The sequence below is a fragment of the Toxorhynchites rutilus genome, chromosome 1, assembly GCF_029784135.1.
Source record: "Toxorhynchites rutilus septentrionalis strain SRP chromosome 1, ASM2978413v1, whole genome shotgun sequence".
Taxonomy (NCBI): domain Eukaryota; kingdom Metazoa; phylum Arthropoda; class Insecta; order Diptera; family Culicidae; genus Toxorhynchites; species Toxorhynchites rutilus.
Window position 1 is genome coordinate 17188838 of NC_073744.1, and position 18891 is coordinate 17207728.

Consider the following 18891-nt stretch of genomic DNA (forward strand, 5'->3'; position numbering starts at 1 on the left):
CATCTTAAAGTCATTTTCTCCACTTATGAGAATATCTAAATTACCTAATTGCAATCTTTTTGAACTCAAGATTCAACGAGCCACCAAACAAGTGTTGGGAGGTTGGGCTTTTAAGTAGCAGTTCAGAAATACCTTACACTGTGTAAACTAGGCATAAGAATTAAACAATCAATATTTTGAAAAAAAAAACATCGCAGAGAAACTCGATGTTTGGAAGCCGCATAAATTATTGTAAATTTTTGCTACATTTTGTAAATTTTTGACTGAATTTTCATCAGCGAGGCACAACTAAATCAACCCATTTCTGTAGCAATCACGGGATATGGGTAAAATACGATATCGTTCGCCAAAGATCATAATAAGCAAGATAAACCACTACAAATAATAACAAAGCCTTGACTCCACAAAAAGGGACGCTGTGTGTATGGTGGAACTGGAAACGAATCTCCGATTATGAGGAGTTACATGGCCAAAAGGGTTAATTCCGTGTTGTACGGTTCACAACTGGGTAGATTTCAGGAGGCGATTATGGAATAAACCACCAGAATCACAGAAAAGTGTCACATAAATCTCTGATGACGCGCCAAAAAATTAGGGCGATTAGTTGGGAAGTTTTGATGCATTCATGGTTTAGCCCAGACCTTGCATACATCTTTGCGATCTATTAAGGGGCTGTCCACATACCACGTGGACAACTTTAGGGGGGGTAGGGGGTAAGAAAATGTCCACTCTTGTCCACGGAGAGGGGGGAGGGGGTAAAGACTGAGTCCACGTGGACAGGAAGAATTTTCTCTCCGTATTTATCAATAAACGGATTGAGAAGCCTTAGAGTACTGCCCAGTCAAACGTTCATATATTTTCTCTCATATCATGGATCTTCTTCAGTGAAATCTGTATTATAAAAATATTTCACGTAAATTGTGAATGACCAACTATTTCCTATGATCGAACTTTTATAATTACGGGGTATTCATAGCCTTCATAGCCAAAACTATAAAAAATAAACGATTTCATAATGGTTGAGATTCCATGATATGCGTAAATGATTTTTATCAAATATAATTTTCTATACGTTTTGTTATATCTCGAAAACAATATATGATAATAACGTCTGTATAGTTTTTCACACAGAATTGCGTGTAAAATCATTTTTCCAAAGTATTTTCATTTCGTTAATTTCTAGGAATAAATATTTACATCTGCAGGAGATTGTCTATGCATCACTAGTCCTCAACTTAAAATAATTGAGCCAGTGTTCTGATAAATTATAGAATATTTCAGGAGGTGATAGAGGATCATATTTGATGAAAAATCTTACGCATATAGTCAATTCTCAACTAGGACATTGTTGAATTTTTGTTAAGTCTAGTTTTATGTCTTGAACTGACTCTAATTTAGAAAGTACGCTCCTTAGAATAATTATACTGTTCATTTGAAAGATAAGAAAATTTTGCATAGAATGCAATTGTAAAACTTTCAAATTAATAGAACCCAGGATCAACTTTTAAATGTAAGGAACCAACTTCAAATTTTGTGTTTTTAATTAATTTTCCAAAAATGCATGATAAACTGGAAGCTCTCCAACCACTCTACAGTTCCTTCCTTGACACCACACTATTATCCATCTTGTTATCTTCCACTAATTTAAATGTGTTCACAACATAATTTTATGCAAATTTTCCTCAAATGAAAGCATCGTGCGCATTTTTTGAATTTTCAGTTCAGTCATTTTAAGGCAAAAAACCGGTCTCAAGGAAAAGTTCAATAATTCTTTCGTAGTTAAGATTCGATCAGCGTGGAAGATTTCTTATGATCCCCTATCTCTTAAAATTTTTCGGATCAGCTACCTAATAACCTATATATAATAATATTATTTTAGACAGATATAATAGTTTTCGGTATTTTATTCAATTTATGAGAAAGTTTTCTCAATAGTTTGAACATTTATAAAAAAAAATAATAGAAGGTTAATAAATGTCTCAAAAAAAATGTTTCAATCGGGCAACAGGCTTCAGGGCCATTTTTGGAAAAAATGAACAAAATTTCAATAAAATGGGGAGGATCGGGACAGCGGAGGATTAATTTGGCGTTGAATTGCTCTCTGGTAAACTGTGACGTTTTGATAAGGATTTAAGTGGAGGAAAACTAAAGAGCAATACAAATAACTTATCGTGCAAGATTAATTAAAATAATATTGAGTTGTGAGTTTTCTGATGTTTTTTCCCCACGGGCATTTTGGAAGCTATTTAGACACTCAATGCAGGATGGTCAATAAGCATTTGAAAAATAAAAAAATATATATAGATATTGAAAATATTTTTAATAAGGTATTAGTACCCTTTGAAACTATTGCGGAAAAGGTTTCTATTGCGCTGATGACTAAATGTTAATTGATCGTGTGAATGAACAGACATTTCCTGTGGCGAAATGTCGAAAATGTTTTGAGTGATCTTTGAAACGCTGTAACTCTTTTATAAAATAATGCATTCGTCAAAGCATCAACTGGACCATGTATTAAATATTTCCAAGATTGCGATGAGTACATTTGATCATCGATTTGCTGTGTGTTCATTATTTCATGAAATATTCTTAATTCGAAATCAAAGGATAATTTTTCATTCGATAGAGAATACCTCTGTAGTAAATAGTTCTACTGAAACTCTCTATGAATCAAATGGACGCGAAATAATCATGTTGATTGGATTGCTTTTAAGCATATATTCTCAAAATCTAGAGAAACTTTGAAAACAAACTATAAACGCTGTTCGGGAACTACTTGCTCTACAGGGCAAGTCACACCGATATCTTTTATGCTGACAATGATTCGGACTAGCGTAGAAAAAACGTGTTGTTGGTTTGCTGGTCTGGTAACTAATAATTTATTTTTCATTTATCGAGTTTCACATAGCGTGTTCGTTCTACAAAGTGTGTTCGTACAAAAGTGGGCTAAGCTGAGTGAGTGTTACATAGTGTGTGCGTGTGTGTGTGTGAAGGCGAAGAGAAAATTGTGTTCGAACAAAAGTGTGTATACAAACACCATGTCGGCATGGCAACGGGTGAATCTGAAGGCTGATATGCACTAGGTATGTATTGTATGATGTGTTCTCTTTTTCTTGTTTGTTTTGTATTTTGTATAGATATAATTTGTAAGTCAATAATTGTTCAGGCGGCTACAATAGATTATTCCTAAACAAACGCTTTATCTTTTCTTGCAAAGTATTTTATCTACAACACATATACACATCACACACTAGAAATTTGTAGCTTGAAAATGTTGTATTTTTTATCTTAATGTCATCGTTTATATCGAAGATACAGGCGTTCCGAAATCTCTGAAAAATTTCGACCTTTTACTCCTCGTCCTTTGTAAAGTGAGGATCTATAGATATCAGTACATGCTTCCTACTTTATCTTTTCTTTTTTTGAAATTTTTTTTAAATGATAGAAAAAGAGTCTATGTATATAAAATCGTTCTGTTCGTTTTTGTGCGCTTCAAAAACTCGAGCTCTGATGGAGCTCATATTATAACACAACATACGAGCCACTTAAAAAATTGTTGTTGCTACTGCCAACGTCTCAAGAAGCTTCAAGATTTCCAGATGAAATGAGCACACTTCTGAAATAAATCTGTGAAAGTAAATTAACTTTCTAGTATTGAATATGTATTCTATGTGACAGCAACACAATTCTTTGAATGTGTTCAAAAATCGTGAGCTTAAATTGTGTCTGATAGTGATTTTAAATCTATTTAATTTTATTCGATTGGCTTTGCTGAAGATCAATCCTTGGAATTTTGTAATTTATTTTCGGATGCTGATTGTTCAACTGGATAATGCGCGTTTCCGTGTTGACAAACCAGATAGCCTTTATATCTTCGAAGATAATAGAAAAACAAAGTATTACAAGTATTTAAATTAGAGGCAAAGTTTAAAGCCTTTTACAAACAAAGAACAAAGAACATACAAGTATTTCAAAGTTAAACTCATATGGAATATTTGCTTTGTTTTACTACTCATTTTTCTGTCATAAAACACCAATGAGCCACGGCAAACGTGGCAGGGTTCAGCAAGTAAAATTTGAAACAAAATAAACTTAAATGGAATTAAAATTTAATTCATGCGCAATTAAGTTATTTCCTGAATTATTCTAATAAAATCAAGAGAAATGTCCACGTGGACAACAGGGGGAGGGGTATGAAAATGTCCACGCTTGTCCACGGAGGGAGAGGGGGGAGTTTAAAATCGTGCTTTTTCTGTCCACGTGGTATGTGGACAGCCCCCTAGCTTATCGAAACGATTGAACCGCGACGACCAAAACAAAGATTTTGACGTTTAGTGTTGGCACCAAAAACATGGCCTCCTATCATGGGGCTGATATAAGATGAATTCCCTGGAAGACACGATTTTTCTTCCTTTTGATGTTCATAAACACACAACTCTCATACACCCTCAACTCGATGAACTCTTACAGTACATGGCGCGAAAGATTGGATTGTCTCAATGTGGTCGCACATCGGTTTTTCATGAGCCACGCCCAAGTACCCCGAAAACAGCTACCACGAAGGGTTACTTGAAAAAAATCCACGATCTCTTATTGGCAGACCGCCGATTGAAGGTGTGCGAGATAGCTGAAACAGTAGGCATCTCAAAAGACCGCGAGGGTCATATCCCGCATGAAATTTTGGGCATGAGAAAGCTGTCGGCGCGATGGGTGCCACGCTTGTCCACTCCGGACAACAAGCGCAACCGTGAGACCACTTCAGTGTTTGACTCTGCGTTTCTGCGTCGTTTCGTGACCGTCGCTGAAACATGGATCCACTGGTACACACCAGAGACCAAGGAACAGTCGAAACAGTGAACTTCACCCGGCGAACGTGCTCCGAAGAAGGCGATGGCTGTCCTATCGGCCGGAAAGGTGGTGGCCATCGTTTTCTGGGTTTCACAAGGTGTGATCTACATCGACTACCTGGAGAAGGGCAAAATGGTTGCGAATCAAGAGCCTTGAACCATTTTTGTTGAAGGCTTAATAAACGTAAGATTCAAGGAAAAAATCCATTGAATTATCTTTTCTAATTTTTTTTTATTTTTATTATTCATGCGCTGCCATAACTATTTTGAAAATAGTGACGTCAGTCGTTGTGTTTATCTTTGATTGCCCACCGCATCCATGTAAAAATGCTATTGACGTAGAACTACGTCTTTCATTTCTATACCGGGGTGTAAAATCAAAGTTTCGAAAACGAAAGCGTTACGCCGGAGACCGAGATTTTGAGTGTTAATAGCTCCTAAACAACTGAACGAAATGGTATGATAAACACTTCATTCGAAAGATAAAATGTCTACGCGTTCTATACTTGTTACTTTCTGATCCAAAAACTTGTTTCAATAGTCTTAAATTTGCTTTCAAAATAGGCTATTGAAATCACCAATCGGTATATAAGCGAGCGCCGCTCGGAAATCCACTCAGTTCTAATTGAACAGCGATTGGAGCATGTTGTCGATGTTGTGGTGAAGCTCTTCATTTATCATGAAAGCGCGGATGAACGGTGTCACCAAGAGCCTGTTTGTGCACCTTAGGCCAGAAGGGAATCCATCAGGAGGAGAGTGATGCTACAAACGGTTCCCCGGGAAGATCTCGAAGCAGCCGCTACACACACACGCATACACGCACGGAATTCTTTCCGTTTGGATCGAGAAAGATCCGGAAAATAATCTGCCAGTTCCTCTAGGAATTTAAAAATACATTCATGTGAAGGAGTTTATTTGAATGTTTTCTATCCATGTAACACTGTGACCAAATATGTTTCAATCAAGTGCTATTAACAGATGGTTATCGAGTTAGCATTAACCACTGGTGGGCTTCCAGTATCGAGGAAAATGTGGAAATATCTAATCGTTACTGAAAATAATCTGCCAGTTCCTCTGGGAATTTAAAATTACATTCATATGAAAGAGTTTATTTTAATGTTTTCTATCCATGTAACACTGTGACCAAATACATAAGGTTTTGTGATTTTTCAATCAATCGCAATCAACAGGATAGCTTCTGAAGATTATTCTTCCCCATCAGTAGGATATTTCCGTATCCAATATTGGATACATAAAACCTTGTGCCTCCAACGTAACGCTCTCGTTTTCGAAGTTCTCCAAATATTCATTCATTCAGAATGAATTCAGATTCAACTTCATACAAATGATCTCTAAATCAACGATAGTCCTACGTCACCCTTGCGGTTATACCATAGATATAACCCACTTCCAGTTTTTTCAGGAAGTAATTTATCAATTAAAAACGTAAATTTTTGTAGAGCTCCCGCTGAATATGAGGCTAATGTGGCAGCGTGGAGTGAATATTTGTGAAAAAGACAAAAAAGACGGATAAAAGTGATATTTCCATGTGCCATTTTCACTCCCCCACGTTCATAGAAACAAACGAAGTTTCATTATTTTACCGTTATGAAGTTGATGTTTCGAAGGCTCTCAGTGTCAGTGTGTAGTGAGATAATAATCAACAATTTATCAAAATTTCATCGAAAATGTTACTGCTTCCGAGAACTATACATACGACTGCTCTCTGGACCTTTTTACCACATGAATAATTGAAATAAGCCACAATATAATTGTCATCTGTTAAAAAAACAACCAGTTGAATGATTTCATGAGAACTTTGGCTCAAATTATCATGCAACCGTGAGTACTTTCAACATTGTTTTGTTTCTTCCATGTACATTCCATATTCAATGCAAATAATTACGACACGATATTTTACTTGCCAATACAGATACACTTCGCCTACTGCTCCACCTCTATATGTACCTAATTGACACAATCCCAAATGAAATGAGAAAAGAAAACAGAAAGAGGTATCTGCTCGCATACATACAAACCTATTTTAAGCTTTTGAAACAGCTCATTATTTACGCATTTGACCCTCCACAGCACACGAAGTGGCATTATTTCTGTCATTAGATGGCATTAGATGAAATGTCTCTGACTATCTGATCACTTTACACTATGACTTTATCTAAATAGAATATGTTCCGTAAGGTTATTTTCCACTTTCAAACGAAGGGAAAAGAGATCTGCATGGTGGGGTACGAACTCGAGTTTGTATCACTGTATGTAACGAAAATTGGGGCATTCGCCTGCGGGAACACCATGCCTTGAGCCACTCACGTCATTCGCCGCGCGGAATAAATGGGATTTTTTATGTTATACTAGAGCCATTGAAGAATCCGATTCTAGTATGTTATCAACCATTTGTTGTTATCGCGTCATTGGCCTCCGTGGCGCAATCGGCTAGCGCGTTCGGCTGTTAACCGAAAGGTTGGTGGTTCGAGCCCACCCGGGGGCGCATATACTTTTTTCAATTGTTCATACAAAATGTATTCACTTCTTCGTTCAACAACAGTGCATAACAAAAAGAAAAATATTACATTTCTTTTTTTTTGCCATTTTTCCTACCTTATCCTTAATCCTTAGGGTATCCTTAATATTCGATGATGTATAACCATGTTGCATGAAGTCTAAAAATAAATTCTGTGCCTCTTCTCTGTTGTGATTCAATTCTCTCTTCTTCCTGTAAATAATGAGAGAACTTTTCGCCCCTTCCCCTATTGCATACTTTCCGTGTTCAGTGTTTCAGAACGATGCAAAGCTGTCAAATCAGCAGTAGAGAATACACATAAACCCATTGCCTTCAAAACCTGTTCGCTCCATTCACAACAATCCAAAACAATGGAAAATGAATACACTCTGGAGGAACTCGCACGTCTGGCTCAGGAGAAGATCAGTCTCGGCGAGAAGCTGCTTCAAGATCTGGCCAATCTGATGGACTCCGTCGATGGGGTACGAAAGATATCGAAGAAAATCAGCCAGGAGTTAAAATTCTTGCACAAGGTAAGCTGGCGCGATGAGTCCCATTACCTTGAGTCATTTCATTGCTCCATTTTTTGTAGGTGAAAAGCGCTAAAACAATCACGATAAACCACATTCTGTGCAGCAATTTAACACATTTTGCCTGCCTGGTGCAGTGTCTGCTGGGCTGTGAAAACGTAACGCATGTGGACTATCCGCTGTCCCTGGAGGATCGTGGCTCGAAGCTTCGTGTGGATATTGTAGCGGATGGTGGAGCCACCTGGATCAAAGTGATTGCCCGCAACCCAAAGTCGCTGAGCGATGGAGTTCACGGGCGCACCAGCTACGGTTCGAAAAGTATCGTCGAACAGGCGGAAGAATACGTCGAGGCGGCCGAAGCGAACCCACATCTGTTCAAACCTCCACGGGTTGTTTTTCGGTTCTTGAGTAAAATAGACGACGAGCTGGTTGATGAACTGGAGCGAGTGGGCGTGTTTGTTCTGGTGCTGCAAACCTCCCAACCGGTACCGAAAACCGAGACAACGGCTATCAGCAAGCTGAATCTCGACATCACTACACTGATAGCATACGTGAGTGCAATGACAAATGGTTCCTCACATTGGGAGTATAACGAACCGCTGCTAACCGAGCAAGCCCAATGGGAACGGGAGAAACCGATCAAACCACTGCTTGACCAACTGTTCCACGGGAAGGAGCTCATTTGCTGCGAAACGGCTGTCAGTTCGTTCAAGGAGATTCTGTCCATTCTGGGTGGCGTAAAGGAAAAGGTGCGGGCGGAGGAATTGTTTAGCAGAGTGACGGTGCTTCCCGATGTTCCTCTACCAGAGGAAATGAGACACATTAGGGTGGGTGGGAAAATTAAACCACGTAGTTTGCAGGTGTTTGCCTTCGGGTTGATACACGAAGCTATCACGGTTACGTCGAACGAAGGTTTTGTACGGGCGGCCCGAATGCAGGGACTCGAGGTTCCCGTGTTTGTGCACGATGCCAGGGCGCTGACCGAGGAAAAAGAAAAAAGTGCTAAACTGCTGGAGGAATAGAAGCGCATATGCTTCCGTTGCAAGCTGTAACATATAAAATTCTTGTGAGTATTGAGGGATTGCACCATTGTGATTTGCAAAATTGTGTTCAATTGTGCTAGGAAAATAAACTGAAAACGGAAGGAATATCTCGGATGTGGTCACACTTCCATTTAGTGATTTTTTGTTCTGTGAGAAACTCCTGTTTGTGCTGTGTTTTTAACTTGTTGCCTTGTACCCGAATTGCTGGGTCTGTAGAATAGAGTTTTATCAACTAAAACATAAATTTATGTCTGATATCTCTGATACAGATAGTTATTAGATCAAATTCCTGGGTTCCACACCTAGGTGGCTCTACCAACACAGAGTCAACATATTTACGAATTTACACAAAGCTGAATCAGCTCATGCGACACCTACATTAGACCTCAGAACCACCAAAGTGATAATGTTTGTTTATTCTACGCACTTAACCCTCCTGTACTCGCGTGCAAAATCATAACTCGTATACTCGCGCACGGTATCACAGACCGAGAGTGGAGCTTCTCTGTAATATTGCTATTGTGTATTTTTTAGACTTCATTGGTGTTTATTTGAAGAAGAGGGTGTAATTGAATGAAAAAACTCCAGAAAATATATGTACAGCGATTGTCCGCTAACTGGGCGGAGGGCGCAGCCCAGTTAACGAATTTCGTGTAGCCGCTCGCCAACTGGGTTGACTTTTTAAACGGCGAAAATGCATGTAACAATTATATCAAAACTTTTACCTCCGTATTGCCTTATAGCAACAATAAAAATTGGTAATGTGAGCTTTTCTAACCACAGTCTGCAGATATGACACATTCAAATTTGCTTATGTTATCGAGTAAAATATACTAACCTATGGTAGGGATGTCCCTAGAATCTGAAATTCATTTTACAAGAAAGGTTCCCTGTCTTTTTAGACAGTCGAAAAGTCGAAAAATGAGGAATTTTCGTGATTTTTTTTTTCGAATGTTAGGAATAAAGTGAAGTGGGTATTTTGGTTATTGTTTACGGTATATTTGAAGATGTATTTTCCGTTTTTTAAGTGCACGAATTATGATTTTTACGCTTTTGCCAGCTGGATGCGTAGAAGCTGTTTGAAAATCGGTACCCTGCTGGTGGTATCGGTTCTGAAGCAATAGTTCTGAACGAATTCTGATGAATATTTTCAAACTTTAGGATAATATGTTACATTTAGTGTTAGTGTTATATAGGAGTTTTTGAAAATTCGAAAAATCTCCAAAATAACGACCATTTTTGTTAAAAATGAATTATTTTTAATGAAAAATCGATGTTTAGAAGCTCATAAAAATTCGAAAAAGTGAGAACGGCTATGTAACGCTTTAGATAATTCATTTTTACATGCTGAAAAAAAATTCAGCCAAATCGGTCGAGTAGATCCTGAGATATCGATACCACCAGCTGAAAAACATGGTTTCGAGAAAAACGCGTTCAACAATTCGTACAGCAATACTACAGATGACCCTTGAGATGACCTCATACTTTTGGCTATAACTTTACAACAAAATCAAATATCGAAAAATTCTTTTGGGACAACATTTCTGAGGGCATAAGCTTCTTAGAAATGCAAAAAAAGAAAATCGATTTTTTCGACATTCAATTTATTGGACACGGCTTGCCAAGTTGAATAAATACGGCTAGTGTTATAATATTTGAGTTCTATAATGAGTGGTATAGTATTGATAATCGGAGGTGGTGATACAACGTTCAAATAGCGTTCAGACTTTAGCGAATGTATGAAGATTGAACAAATTTTCATGCATTAAATTTGCTCAGAAAATAATGGCTATGTGGCATATTGTAAGTCGTTTATAAAGCGGGATCAAATCACAATGATATATTATATCGATAAAAGTATACATCGTGTATATCTGAAACCGTATAAAATGCGAAAATCCTGATTTTGTTTATCATTACAGATTAAGTCGTAATTCGCTATACATACACTATCATTAAATCAGTTTAATCGACATCATATATGTATATCAAATAGATGCAGTTCGTGAATCGTATAAACGAATATTTTAAATCAATGTAGTACTGCAAAGAATCGTGTCACATCTTGTGGAAAATTCCTTTACTGTTAAGGTAGATCGCAATGGAGGACATTTTTTTTTTATCCAAAATATATATTTTATTAAGGCTCATATGGCGTCAGCCTAACGGGGCCGGGAGTTCAATATTTTGACAATGTTTGCTGAGACTATGTTAGTAATATGTAACCGATTACTCGCGGTTGACTCGAGGTTAGTATTACAAGTGTTCTCATAATTGGTATGTCGCAGTCTTCGATGCTCTGTACGTGTGCCCGACACGGGATACTTCCTATTGGGATGCAGCTGACCATTAATCAGCAACGCCCCCCTAGTCTGTACCTCATATCTAGCGTGGTGCGTCTTTCTCGACTCGAGGAATCCAGGATAGAATGGTCAATGGCGCAATCATCAGTTCGTGTAGAGTTGTCATGAGCGGTACAACCTTTGGCTCTTGTTGAATGATCAGTGGACTGCACAACCTTTGGCCCGTGCATCTGTAAAGAGTGTGTGTATGTATTGCCGTGACTAAGTAAAAGTTTATCGATCGGATAGGAGGGATATGAAACGGGGACACAACGAAGGAAACATCATTAAACGTTGACATCGGCGTTTCTGAGGAACAGGTATAGATGAAGCAGAAGATCAGGATCCCGGCTACCTAAGATATCCCGGACGGGGATATCCGATTGTCTGCCTTTTGCTCTCAGTGCTCTAGAGAGCTGAGAGCGAGCAGCATGGAACCGGATACACGACCAGACAACATGCTCGATGTCGTGGTAGCCATCGCCACAATCACAAAGATTGTTTGCTGCGAGCCCAATGCGATAGAGATGCGCGTTTAGGTTGTAGTGATTGGACATAAGCCGAGATATCACGCGAATGAAATCACGACCTACATTCAATCCCTTGAACCATGCACTCGTCGAGACCTTAGGGATAATCGTGTGTAACCAACGACCGAACTCATCACCACTCCACATGCGCTGCCAACTTACGAGCGTATACTGACGAGGAATGTGGAAAAATTCATTATAAGCAATTTGCCTTTCAAAAAGTGTGCCTTCTAAAGCGCCCACCTTAGCTAGCGAGTCCGCTTTCTCATTCCCCGGAATCGAGCAATGAGAGGGAACCCATGCTAAGGTAATCTTGAATAATTTTTCGACCAAAACACTCAATAGTTGTCTTATTCTTGTTAGGAAATAAGATGAGCGTTTATCAACCTTCATTGAGCGGATTGCCTCTATTGAGCTGAGACTGTCTGAAAAAATAAAATAGTGGTCGATGGGCAATGTTTCAATGATCCCTAATGCGTAATATATCGCACCCAGTTCAGCGACATAAACGGAACAAGGATTTTGAGTTTGAAAGAGGCACTGGAATTTTCATTGAAGATGCCGAAGCCAGTGGACCCGTTTATGAATGAACCGTCAGTAAAGAACATTTTATCAGATCCAACTTTCCCATATTCTGCCGAAAATATCGGCGGAATAGAATCGGAGCGTAGGTGATCTGGGATTCCATTGATTTTTTGTCGCATGGACAGATCAAAAATGACAGAGGAATTGCAGAAGTATGGGAAGCAAACTTGGTTGGAGATGCCTGGTGAAGGTTGCACGTCGTGGGTAAGGTACTCATGGTATAAAGACATAAAACTTGACTGAGGAGTCAGTTGGAGTAGATTTTCGAAGTTATCAATTACCAATGGATTTATGATCTTGCAACGGATGAGAAATCTGTAGGATAATTCTGTGAACCGAAGAGTAAGCGGGGGTACTCCTGCCAAAACTTCGAGACTCATCGTATGTGTCGAATGCAAACACCCCATGGCTATACGCAAGCAACGATATTGTATTCTCTCCAGCTTGAGAATATGAATCCTGGCAGCTGATCGGAAGCAAAAACTGCCATATTCTAACACTGATAATATCGTTGTTTTGTACAACTGAATGAGGTCTCCTGGATGGGCGCCCCACCATGTTCCGGTAATTGTTTGGAGAAAATTGATTCTTTGCTGGCATTTCTGTTTCAAATACGCAATGTGTCTCCCCCAGGTACACTTTGAATCAAAATATACACCCAGGTATTTGAAAAACATAGAGTGTTGGATCGTTTTGCCGGATAAGTGAAGCTGGAATTGGGCGGGTTCGTGCTTCCTAGAAAAAACGACCATTTCAGTTTTCTCCGTAGAGAATTCGATACCCAGCTTGAGGGCCCACGTGAACAGATTGTTCAGGGTATCTTGCAACGACTTTTGCAGAACGACGGGATTAGTACCCGTGATGGAAATAACTCCATCGTCTGCAAGTTGTCTCAGCGTGCAGTCTCTAGTTAGACAATCATCCATATCATTGACGTAAAAACTGTACAAGAGGGGGCTTAGGCAGGAGCCTTGTGGTAGGGCCATAAAACTGTAACGAGAAGATTTCGAGCTGCCATGAGAGAAAATCATGTGCTTTTCTGACAGTAAATTGTACAGGAAATTGTTAAGAATCGGTGAAAGTCCACGATTATGAAGCTTCTCTGAGAGAATTTCTATGGAAACTGAATCAAATGCCCCTTTGATATCGAGAAAAACGGAAGCCATTTGTTCTTTGCGAGCAAATGCGATTTGGGTTTCAGAAGATAGCAGCGCGAGACAATCATTTGTCCCTCTACCTCGGCGGAAGCCAAACTGCGTATTTGACAGCAAATTGTTCGTTTCGACCCACAATTTACGAATACAGGATAACATTGCAATCGGCCTATACGAGTTGTGATCGCAAGCCGGCTTGTTGGGTTTCCGTATGGCTATCACTCTCACTTGTCTCCAGTCATGCGGGACAATATTCAGCTCCAGAAACTTGTTGAACAAGTTCAGTAAACGCTGTTTTGCCAAGTCGGGAAGACTCTTCAACAAGTTGAATTTAATCTTGTCCGACCCCGGAGCTGAATTGTTACATGAGAGAAGGGCAATTGAGAATTCCACCATCGAAAAATTCTCATAATCGCTTTGAAGTGGAATGTCGCGTACGACGTTTTGTGCAGGAACGGTGTCGGGGCAAACCTTCCTTGCAAAGTTAAAAATCCAACGGTCAGAGTATTCCTCACTTTCGTTTGTATGGTTCCAGCCACGCATTTTCCTAGCCGTATTCCAAAGAGTGCTCATAGCGGTCTCCCTTGACAAACCATTGACGAACTTCCGCCAATATCCACGCTTTTTTGCTTTAATCAAACCTTTTAGTTTGGCTTTGGAGGACATATCACATCATATTATGAATTTGCCACATAAAGATGCTTCTTCTTCTTCTTTAATACCACTAACGTTTCTAGAAGAGCTTTGTCGTTTCAACGTTGTAGTCAACGATTTATCTTATGCACGAGACCGTCCTGCAGGCTTACGAGACTGCCCCTCTGACGCAGGCTGCAAGACTGTGCTCCATCTTACTTCCAATATCCCTGACCACATTGGATGCACCCATCATACTCTCGTTCGTACGGAACCACCAACGCACTGATGGGTAAAAAAAATTTGGAACGACCTGATACATCATTTATATCCTATGAATATTCTCATGCATTCAAATGACAATTCGTGAGGTTACAACTACAGTTGTCGTAAATATTTTTCACTATTTGTTTTTTCTATATTTGTAATAAATCGTATATTCGTATGACAATAGTCGAATAATATGCATATACTCATCGTTTATTTATCCAAACTAATTCGTAAGCATTTGCCAAGTATGTTAGTTAAGTTCCGGAAGGATATCGGATTATTAAAACTAAAACTACTGAGCAATGTTGCTCCTGTTAGGGTTACGACAGAACTGATTTTATTTTATGTTTCATGTACAAAGCTAGCTCACAATCTAACCTATCTACCTATCACTGTTTCATTTCGTTCCTTCTTTCGTGTAACCGTTTTATTATCTCAATCCGAGTCCTTATCTGTGGCTGCACAATTTTCGTCGGTCGCATTTACTACATGGCGTCATTTATGCTTAAGTGTTCACTTAGGCGCTAGAACATTAATCCTTGGTGTCTGCTCTGCTTCCTGCTGATAAGTTTTGTTGGCGTTGGCCGATACTGATGTATTCGTGGTGTTGATAACTTGTATATGCCAGTTAGGTGTACCATCTACCATCCGAAATATTGGATAAATGATGATGTATATACGATGGTTATACGATTTAATGTTTACTGAATTCTTCAATAACTTTTCATCTATTGCACAAATATTGCGCCTGTGAAATTTATTCAATTCTTGTGCTATTCAAACACTTCAAGCGGCACCGGCAACAAAATACCAGCGCTGATATGCATTACCAACTCGCCAAACATTCTGCAAAATGCTTCGAGCGTGGAAGTGAATCCATCTGTGAATTACTCACGTAGAATGTACGAATAGTTAGTACGGTAGAAAATGACTATCGAATTGGCACTAAGTACTATAAGATTTGTTATATAAGTACTAATTATTTCTTTCAGTGTGTTGATGATTATAGACAGTTAGCGGGCACCCAGTTGAAAAGCAGCCCAGTCAAATAACGCCCAGTTAGCGAACGAGTGCTGTATTCTTGGTAAACCTAGAATTAACGCATTTTTTTTTTAGATGGGACATAAAAATATGATATAAAAGGATTTTAGGAACTTCCTTTTCTTTTTCTTGTTTTCTTGTCGATGTTGTTCATCATAAAAAATTATCCCCGAAACTGTAACTGTAAAAAATAATCATAAGCCATCGATTAGTTAATAATGTACTGTTTACAAATCTTCCACTTGTGCAATTCTTTCACAAGTGTGTATATGTGTGAGCGAATAACTATACGTAGTGATGTCTAAATTTTTCATTTATTCGATTAATCGTTGGGACATTTTTCAATATTCGATTCATTCGAATAATTGTCTTTCAATATTCGATTAAACGAGCGAATAATTATTTCTTGTAACAATCACATTTCAGGTTGTCATTCTGGTTGAGTGGTCTATCGGGTTGTCGATGTTAGATGGTTGGATAAAAAAGTGTTGGATTAAAAAATTTATATAGCCCAAAAATGCTTAAATCTTGAGAAAGATTCCTTCTTTAATTAATCGCGATTACAGTGACAATTATTCGATGTATTCATATTTTGATTTTAAATTATTCGATACAAAATTACTCAATTATAGTTTCAGATATTCGATTATTTGAATTAATCGAACGATTAACCGACGTCTCTAACTATACGAAAGTCAAACATTTGTATTTCGCATTTGCACGTTTGAATCTAATGACAAATATGTCGACGAATAGTTAGTATATGAATCCGTTCAATCCGGTGGCAAAAAAAATCAAATAAGAATAGTCCGGTAATAATCTTATGCATTATTTATATAAACAAAAATGTAAGGTCAAATGTGTTGCTAAGCGCGAAACCCGAAAAAGCAATCGTCCGATTTGAGCCATCTTTATTTTGATGTATTCGTCTCTGCCCGTAGATCAATGTTATAGAGAGAAAAATCGGAAAACTCGGTAATTTGAATAAAATTACATCATGATAAGTGTTGTTAGTCCATTCGATATTTGCGCTATCGAAATTGATCTTTGTTTGAAGGTGGAAATGGATTTCCCGGCGGAATAACGCATTCCTATCTATATAAATCAAAAAGAAAGCCCAAATGTGTTGCTAATCGCAAAATCCGAAGAAGGAAAGATCCATTTTGAGCCGTCTTCATTTTGTTGTATTTGTTGTATTCTGTCCATAGAACAATGTTATGATGTGAAAAAGTTTAGAAATTTGTTCTAAACAATTCATATCAAAACAATAATTTTGGGTGGGACGAAGTTCGCCGGGTCAGCCAGTATTCAATAAATATTCCACACCACTAACATTAATTTATACATTTCATTCAACAATATTCTAGAAAATGGAAAAAGTCACTTGTCCAAAAAAGTTACTCCTATACTGACGTCGGTGTCTCAGACCGAAATTGTTAAGAAAGTAACACACGTCCCTTTATTACCAACACATGCGATACGTTAAACGATGTTTGTTGTTTGAAAAAGTATATGAATAACACCGAGACAAAGATCTCCGTTGATTACTAAGAACAAAAGGAAACAAATGACACTGTTGAAAAAGCAAATGAATGACACTGAGACAAAAACCCTGCTTCTTTTGACAATAGTTTCGGCTAATAGTTTGAATTTTATGGAAACTCCTTAAAATCCACTTACGCCATGACATTGTTCTTAAATGTCTTCACATATCTTATAATGTCTTTACAAAATCAGATTGTTGAAAGTGTGTTGTGTTATATATATGGACTGATGAACTATTGACAAAAAACAGGAAGTGGGTTATATCTATGGTATAACCGCAAGGGTGACGTAGGACTATCGTTGATTTAGAGATCATTTGTATGAAGTTGAATCTGAATTCATTCTGAATGAATGAATATTTGGAGAACTTCGAAAACGAGAGCGTTACGTTGGAGGCACAAGGTTTTATGTATCCAATATTGGATACGGAAATATCCTACTGATGGGGAAGAATAATCTTCAGAAGCTATCCTGTTGATTGCGATTGATTGAAAAATCACAAAACCTTATGTATTTGGTCACAGTGTTACATGGATAGAAAACATTAAAATAAACTCTTTCATATGAATGTAATTTTAAATTCCCAGAGGAACTGGCAGATTATTTTCAGTAACGATTAGATATTTCCACATTTTCCTCGATACTGGAAGCCCACCAGTGGTTAATGCTAACTCGATAACCATCTGTTAATAGCACTTGATTGAAACATATTTGGTCACAGTGTTACATGGATAGAAAACATTCAAATAAACTCCTTCACATGAATGTATTTTTAAATTCCTAGAGGAACTGGCAGATTATTTTCCGGATCTTTCTCGATCCAAACGGAAAGAATTCCGTGCGTGTATGTGTGTGTGTGTAGCGGCTGCTTCGAGATCTTCCCGGGGAACCGTTTGTAGCATCACTCTACTCCTGACGGATTCCCTTCTGGCCTAAGGTGCACAAACAGGCTCTTGGTGACACCGTTCATCCGCACTTTCATGATAAATGAAGAGCTTCACCACAACAGCGACAACATGCTCCAATCGCTGTTCAATTAGAACTGAGTGGATTTCCGAGCGGCGCTCGCTTATATACCGATTGGTGATTTCAATAGCCTATTTTGAAAGCAAATTTAAGACTATTGAAACAAGTTTTTGGATCAGAAAGTAACAAGTATAGAACGCGTAGACATTTTATCTTTCGAATGAAGTGTTTATCATACCATTTCGTTCAGTTGTTTAGGAGCTATTAACACTCAAAATCTCGGTCTCCGGCGTAACGCTTTCGTTTTCGAAACTTTGATTTTACACCCCGGTATAGAAATGAAAGACGTAGTTCTACGTCAAAAGAGTTTGTTCACGTTCACGAGAACTCTAAACCTGCCTTTACATGGTTTGTGACAATTGACGAATTTACGCAAAGCTCAATCAAGGCTCCTAGAAGTATATCCTAAGGTGAGGCCGTTTAGTCACTAAGGCTGATGTCACATTAGGCAGATTCGCCGCCGCGGATTCCGCGAGTAAAACCGCAGTGGAGGATCTACGGTAAAGTGACCAGATGGTCAGAGGTCTAACGCGGGACACAACAAACAAAACGTTGTGTATATACGTTATGTGAACATAAACCATAGTTTAGCGAGTCTAAACTGATCATTATTATTACTTTCTGAGTATCGGTACTCAGTTGTGATTTTTCGGTGGCTTAGATTTTGTTTACGCCCGAAAATCACTCGCTCAATCAGAGCATTTACGCCTGGCAAGCACGATTCAAATTCTACAATTTTCTTCAAATTACCGAATGGAATGCTCGAAAATTCCAATTCATTTTTCTTCGATTTTATTGTTAACGTATGCATTCAAAAAAAAATGAAC

At 38.4% G+C, this 18891-nt stretch overlaps 1 protein-coding gene and 1 non-coding gene across 2 annotated transcripts; both read left to right on the top strand.

The window, feature by feature from the left end:
- The first annotated feature begins 7279 nt into the window (after positions 1 to 7279).
- On the top strand, positions 7280 to 7353 carry Trnan-guu (transfer RNA asparagine (anticodon GUU)). Its single transcript has one exon. It is a non-coding gene; the product is annotated as a tRNA-Asn (tRNA).
- Positions 7354 to 7643: 290 nt separating this feature from the next.
- LOC129761752 (UPF0415 protein C7orf25 homolog) lies at positions 7644 to 9077 on the top strand. Its single transcript, XM_055759502.1, has 2 exons — positions 7644 to 7898; positions 7958 to 9077. The coding sequence occupies exons 1-2, from the start codon at positions 7737 to 7739 to the stop codon at positions 8915 to 8917; spliced, it is 1122 nt and encodes a 373-aa protein (XP_055615477.1). The 5' UTR covers positions 7644 to 7736; the 3' UTR covers positions 8918 to 9077.
- The last annotated feature ends 9814 nt before the right edge of the window (positions 9078 to 18891 follow it).